Source organism: Nannospalax galili, unplaced genomic scaffold (genome assembly GCF_000622305.1).
Source record: "Nannospalax galili isolate Female #2095 unplaced genomic scaffold, S.galili_v1.0 scaffold739, whole genome shotgun sequence".
NCBI lineage: Eukaryota > Metazoa > Chordata > Mammalia > Rodentia > Spalacidae > Nannospalax > Nannospalax galili.
Window position 1 is genome coordinate 19820 of NW_008342028.1, and position 7622 is coordinate 27441.

The 7622-nt window shown below is 41.7% G+C and overlaps 1 protein-coding gene across 1 annotated transcript in view; it reads right to left on the reverse strand.

Moving 5' to 3' along the window:
• Positions 1-1635: 1635 nt before the first annotated feature.
• The window catches only part of LOC103738029 (neuropeptide S receptor), a gene marked incomplete at its 3' end in the record, with an annotated part of 190433 nt that continues 184446 nt past the window's right edge, over positions 1636-7622 (reverse strand). The window contains exon 6 of the mRNA XM_008837834.1: positions 1636-1712. Within this exon, the coding sequence (XP_008836056.1) occupies positions 1636-1712 (77 nt within the window). The remainder of the gene's footprint in view (positions 1713-7622) is intronic.

Here is a 7622-nt window from a genome sequence, read left to right on the forward strand (position 1 = left end):
CATTTATCACCTTTCTTTCTATAATTTTTCTTTATTGTGGGAGGTGGCCTGGTTTAAGGAAAAAAGCGTGGGCATTCTAGTCAACCATGTGCATTTGAATCCTGGTTACGTCACCTTGTATTGCATGTAGAAATGGCAAGCTTCCTCATTCTGAGAAAGTGGTTTTATTGTCATAAAAGCATCTTGGAAGTTGGGCAAGGTTTAAAGGTGGAACAAGTGGAAAGGATGTCTAATGGCCAACAGTACCTGCCATCTGTCCTGTCCTGTCTGCTTGTTTTGATGGACTCAGAGCTACTCTGTGTGGGCACTGTCATTCCCATTGTCTCCAGGCACTCCTAGAATGCAGGAGAACACAGCAGAATTGAACTGCTAAGACTCACACACCTCTCTTTAGTCTCTAGGGAAAGAGACACAGATGACCAGTCTCAGTCATCCTCGTGAATTCTCTTGGCTATCTCACATTGCATGGGGAAAAGGAGCTTCAGGAGGCATAAACTGGTTCAGACTCAGGATGTTGTTGCAGGTGTTAGATCCAACTTCAAGCAAAGGAAATTTAGAGAGACTCTAATGTAGCTACTCATTTAACCCATTTGAGCCCAGAGAGGTGACATAACTTTGTGAGGTGGCTTAGCTTGTAGTAGGTGGTACATCTGGAGCAGAAGCCAGTTCTTCCTCCAGAGTTTTGTGTAGTAACTTGCAGGTCTTGTCTGAGTGCATATGTTTCTATGTGTGCGCCCTCATGCACATGCGTGTGTGTGTGTGTGTGTGTTTGTGTGTGTGTGTACTCATTTGTGCACCAAAGGAATGGGAGGAGCCTGACACCAAAGCAGAGCTGTCTCAGTTCTATAGAACTGACACATTATTGCAAAGCCAGCGTCCTTTCTTTACCTTCCTGGCCCATTGTCTTTCACTGCCTGGAAATCAGGGCCACATCCCAGACTCACAGTTGCTATATAGGGGTATCTGTTTCTAAGTTCACTAAAATTGAATTTTTGAATTTAGGGACAGGCTTTCGAGGGCTGTCTCAGCACCAGTCTGGTTTGGGCTGGAGTATCAGAGAAAACATGTAGACTGAGTCATACCTGGCTTAGGGCCCAGGATGATCCTGTGGACAGATGGCGGATTTACCATTTCTAAATTCAAGCCAAATAGCAAAGTCCATCCTCATGTGTAATGTCCTCTAGGGTACTTCCTGCCTGGCATACAAATGGGGCAACTCCCCATGCTCCCTCAAGACTGCTTTGAGAGATTCTGCTGCCACAGTTGGCCAGCTTCAAAGTACCTTGTTTACACTTCCAGTTTGTGTATAGGTCAGAGGACAATTCACCAGAGTTGGTTCTCTCCTATCATGTAAATACTGGGGATCAAACTTAGATCCTCAGGCCTGGTGGCAAGTACTTTTACCCACTGAATCATCTTGTTGACCCCTCCTAATATTCAAGCAGATCAAGTATAAGGCAAAGTCTGCAGTGGAGAGCCTTTATTGTGTTTGTTCTCCTGCTGGGTCCTGATATAACCATGTCAGCTTGTATATAACCACGCAGGCTTACACATCTAGGTATCCCCAGCTCACATTTGCTAGAGGAAAAATGCAGGAGGAAAATTAGCCAAGAATTGGGAGATTCGGAGCCTTACCAGAGCAGTTGGAAATCACCATCTCATGGGCCTTGCTTTTAATCCAAATGGTTCGAATCACAACACCATAGATGACACTGTAGAAGGAACCAAAGGGAATATTAACATGGCTTATTGAGAGGATATAGGGGTGGGCATAGGGGGTGGGCCCCTCCTCCCACTGGGTAAAGTGCAGAGGGAGGGGGTCTTAACTGTCCATGCCAACTACACTTCCTGATACTGGAAGAACCACAAGATTGAGTCGGACAGAGCTTCTAATGTCTTAGATCAGGTGATGAGAACTGGGGGGAAGTTAAACAATTCAGGTGTTTAGCAGCAGGGCAGCAGAGGCCAATTCCTGAACAAAGACAGTGGGAGTTCCCAGTGTCAGTTAAAACCAGGAGTGAGCCAGATTTGTTCTGAGAGCTTATTCTTTCAGATGTCTTTTGGAACTGTTCCCTGAACAAAGGACTTGCTAGTCTCTATATATTGAAGAGTACATCCAGCATGATATGGGCAAGGAAGGGAGAACCTGTCCTATCATGGAAGGATTCTCTCTAACTACTATTCACTCTAGATAGCACACACAACCACACACAGTTGTTATCAACCTAATCCTACCTATTGTTTGCAACACAAGTTTGTTCTTTCCAATGATATTCACTGCTTTCCCTGCAGAGTCTTAAATATGTGTCAGATACAATCATATTTAAAGTGTCAGGCACAGTGCTTAAAAGTCAAGGACTTAAAACTAGAAATTTTCTTCTTTGCCTATTTTTCACATCACACCCACTCTTCAATGATGAAGTCTGTGCCAGCAGAATGTTAATGATGTATACACATCAGCAAATTTTGTATTCCATGTCTCTTTTGATAAATATAAATCTTAAACTCTTTCCAGCATTATTTGACATTTCAAATTTATTAAATACTTCAGCTAAAAACTTCTGGACAAAACACTGCCTTATTTTTAAACTCCACAATCTTTTCTCTTGAGATTAGTAGTTTAAAAAAAAAAATCAGAGTTCTAGTTTACAGTAGCTGACAAAGCACTAATTGATTCTAATGGGCTTTAGACTACAACTTAATTAATGACTGAACTGAAACTGTTTCTTACTGCCTTTTCTGTTCTTGCTCAGTGAGCTCCTCAGAGTGCTCCAGGGAACCCGAGGGCTTGTGTGGGGAATTTTCTCCCTCTCATAGTTCTGTGTAGGGACTTTCCTAGAATTTATATGCCTTCATTAAAGTGAAAAAATGAGAAAAAGTTATTAGTAAGATTTTCTTTGTTCTAAATTGAATATTTGTTAGATCAGGGAAATTCATTTCCCAGTAAATGAAATACAAAGTGTATTGGTTACTTTTCTAGTTGTTGAAACCAAATATCTGAGAAGCAATTTAAGAGAGGTAGATGGGTTTGGGCTCATGGTTTATGGGGAAGGCTTGAAAGTTGGAGTGACTCAGGGCTCTGTTAGCTGCTATTGGAGGCTGCTTGCTCACATATGGGTGGATTAGAGATGGTATAGGAAGTAACCTCCCAACCTCCCACCAGATCTACTTCCTCTAGCCAAGCTTTACTTTCCAAATGTTCCACCACCTTTCAAAACAGCACTACCAATTGAACCAAAGGAGCCTACAGGGGACATTGTACTTCCAAACCTTAACTTAAGGTAAAGCTACAACCACCAGGAGATGTTAATGGTACCTGGCAATTATAATTCCAGCATTTAATTAATCAATAATGTAAATGTTACTGACCATTAGCAATATATACAATGGAAAATTTTCAGGGATTTGGGCCCACTTGAACCATCTTATACTTACAGGCAAACAGATGTTCAGAAAGCCAGGACCAGCTTTATAGTTACTGGACAAACACAGAATCACCAGTGTCCCTGTCATATACCGTTCTAGGAGAGATGCTCTTAGGTACTGCAGTCACTGATTGGAGGCCTCTGCACTGTGATTTTTTTTCCATCTTTCCCATCTAATTTGTGAGCAAGCGCTAGACTGTCCCTCCAAAATGACTCCATAATCGACCTTCCTTTCCACCTCTCTTCTTCAGTGTTAGTAGAAATCTTTGCAACCTCTCCTTTTCCATTTTACTGTGACAACAATTAGCATTTAAACCATTTTAATTACTTTGTTCTGTAGCATGAGGTAAAGTGACACTGTTGTGCAACAGTTACCACCATCTGTCTATAGAATTTTTCATCTCTGACAGAAACGCAGCCTCTATCAAACAAAAGTATGTTTGATGAATTTGTGTGTCATTTCTTCATGGGGGCCACACTAGTCTCCCCATCATTACAACTTTAGTGTATGTGCTGTTAAAACTAGTGTCCCTTCTACACCTGACCCAGTGATTAGCACAGCCTTTAAACACCCTTGTTTTGCTGCTACAGTCACTGCCCACAGACCCATTAGGGCTGGGGTAATATCCACTCCATATTTCACACATAGTGAACTTTGGCTGGAAGTAAATTCCAGAGCTTTCCATCTCGGCCTGAGAGTACTCCTTCCCTGTGACTGCCTGGTTTACTCCCTGAGTTTATAGAAGGCAGTTCAAACACAGACTCCTTTTCCTTCCTGTCATTTGCAGAGGTGGTTTAGGATTGTGGGAGGTCAAGTTACTAGAGCCAGACTTACAGGCCCACCTCTAGAAGATGCCTGAGGCTACAATACTTGGCTTCATTCTGGATCCCAGTAATGTCTGAGAAACTCAGAAACCGATCAGAGAGTTTGCACTCTCACAGGTGAACTACTCCGCAAAGTAACTAGGGCCACCATTCAGTATGAGCACGCAGGACAACACATTTAGTGTTCTGGATACAAAAGCATAAAATAAAAAAATAAAAAGGAAATAGGAAATGAAAAATAAAAATGCTCCTGTGTCCGTCCCAAAAGCTCTGCTAAGCACTGTGCTCCTGCACCAGTCCAGAACTTTTTAATTCATAGATAAGCACATACATATGTTTTGCTTTTTGTGAATAAATGTAAACAAATTATATACACTACACAAAGTCTGATCTGTGAAAATGATCAACAAATCTATTGTTTTCAAAGAATCCAAGTATCGTAACTTGTTGTTTTAAAGATTTATTATTTATTTTTATGTGTATAAGTGTTTTGCCTGCATGTATGTATGCGCACGCATGTGCCTTGTGCCTTTGGAGGCCAAAAGAAGGTATCAGATCTCCTGGAACTAGAGTTATAGGCAGCTGTGAGCTGCCATGTGGGTCCTAGGAACCAAACCTAGGGGCCTCTGCAAGAGCATCAAGTGCTCTTAATCACTGAGCAATCTCCCCAGCCTCCACTCTGTTTCTTGGCTGTGGATACAATGTGACCAGCTGCCTTAAACTTCTGTTGTTATGACATCCCCATCATAATGAACTGTAACCTCAAACTGTCAGCAAAAATAAACCCATTTCCTTTAAGTTGCTTTGGTCAGAATATTTTATCACAACGGCAGGAAAAGTAACTACGACATATAGGAAGATTTTTAAGTTATCCAAATCTTGCCATTTCTGTATCTCCTGTGTACAGCAATTGCTTGACTAATGAACTCATGGAAAGAGCATAAAGAATAAAAGGCTCATAAGCATTTCTGTGTATAGTTGGGCTCAAAGAGGTATGAAGGCAGAATCAATCTCTGAGAGGAGATGTCTTAAAGAACTTGAAAAAACTTAAAAAAAAAGATGTTAGCACCAGGTTCATGAACTTCCAGGACAGAGAAATGCATGGATGCCCCCAGTAAGTCCCTTGGTACCACTTAGTTAGCAGAGATTATTTTAAGGGTAACAGAAGAGGAGGCCATTCTATACAGCCTCCACTGGTTCAAATGAATTCACAGATGTCTGGTACTACCAAGTGCTAACAGTTGTGTATCAGGAAAAGGATGTCTTCAGGAACAAATTTCAGAAAACTCCCAACTCAAATGTCTCATGTAATTGAGATAATATTTATGTTTCATAATTGCAAATTCAAAGGTGGGGCTGGCTGAGCTTCACAAGCCTGGCTTCCTTTCAAGCCTCCCAGTCTTTTCAAACAGGAGACTCTGTACCTGTTAGGTAACAACACTGAGGATGTCACTTCCTTTCCTTGTGTGAAAGTTTGACTCTGGCTGTGTCATTCTCCTTTGGGCCTCATGCCCATGGCAGTTGGCCAGGTCCCTGGGGTCCTTTTAGCCACCATGGCCTTGTGTTACACAAGTGATACCTTAGTATGGGGCTCCTCACAGTCTGAGCAGTCTTCCTCAAGCAAAATAAATGGATTTTTCTCACACATCACGAATCAGTGCTCCATGGCTAATGTGCATTTTTTCACTTGTACCTTTGCAATTGTGGCCGTGGATCTTTTCTGCCTACACCTTTGTCTCAGATAGATAAAATGATAGGAGGGTGAGAAATCAATTAGGTCATAAGAAAATAAGCACAGCAAAAGCCAAGTAGCTACACCAAGGCCAATAACCTCCCATGCAACAATTAGACAGTGGTGCCAAGTGAATTTTGAAACTGCAGTTGTTTTGACCCAGAAAAGCAGAGTGTTGCCTTTGCTGTCAGTCACTGCAACTTCAAGCCCTGGGAATTGATTTAGTTGATGATGGAACAGGGACATCTTTATTCATGCCCAGCTCTCAAGAGAGTTTGCTGCAGGCTACAAAATGCCCCCCCCCCCTTCTGTGCTTTCTGCCTTCCTTCCTGCTATAGAGGAACTCATCTAGCACTAAATATCCCAAAATTTCTACATTAGGAGCATGAAACAGAGAGAAAGACAGAAACAGAGACAGACTGGCAGAGGCCACTATCAAGCATCTGTGGTATGTTTGGTGATGCTTGGAGCACTTTGTAAGTGGATCTACATCATTTACTCGTTCCAACACTTACTTGGTATCTATTGTAGGCCAAATTGGGACTCCTAAATTAAAAGATAATACTTTCTATTCATGAGATGTGGCTAATTATGCTACCGTAAAGTTCTAAAGATGACTTGCAGAAAGTGATTCTGGAGTGAGGGAAGAAATTTCTTTGCTAGGGCTGGCAGAGAAAACGTCCCATGGGGTTGTTGAAAAGGAGACATGAAAGATATGAATGAGTTTGGCAGAAATAAGGCAAGAAAATCCTGGGAGAGTGCTGAGGCGCCATGATGGTGCACACCAAGGCATGTGGGCACAGGAGCGAGGTGTGTTCTGGAAACAGTTTGCTATGGCTGGAGCAGAAGGTGCCAGGAAATGTTGCCAAAGCCTTCACAACACAGTGCAAACATACTGTATAAGGAATATCTCTAATGACAGAGAATAGAAAATGAAAATATTCACATAAAATGATTACAAGAATGTTTTATTTGAAAAACACAATAGTGATAATAAAGACAGATATGTTCACCTCATTTGTAAAGAAGGAAATGTAAATTATAGCAAAAAGGAGATCTGGGGAGTTGTGGCTCACATCTGTACTCCCAGCACTTGGTAGGCTCATCTGTCATGAGTTTCAGAGCAGCTTGGGATACCTAGTGATTTACAGAGTAGACTTGACTACAGAGTAATACATTGCTTCCAAAAACGCCCCTCCCAAAACCCCCAAGAAACAAAATCAAGAGCACCAAAACTCTCAAAACCAAACCCCAAGCAAACAAAAAAACATTAATAACAAGTAAAAACCCAAACCAAAAAAATTAGGGTTTTTTTTGCCTATCATTTTAGTGACTTATAAACATATTTAGCATTAATGACCTATGTGGTGTGGCTAACAAGGTCAGTAAATGCCTTTGAGTTTATGTAAGGGAGGTGCCAGGAACAGCATCAATTTGAGGGGGATCAGAATACAGAGAAAACAGAAAAGGGGAAGGGAGAGAGAGAGAGAGAGAGAAAGAGAGAGAGAGAGAGAGAGAGAGAGAGAGAGGGAGAGAGAGAGGTTAGATGTGAGAGATATATATAAAAATATAGAAACTATACAGGGAGGGAGAGAGTAGAGAATAAATTTCGCACAACACTCCCCCACGGCGCGCGTCTG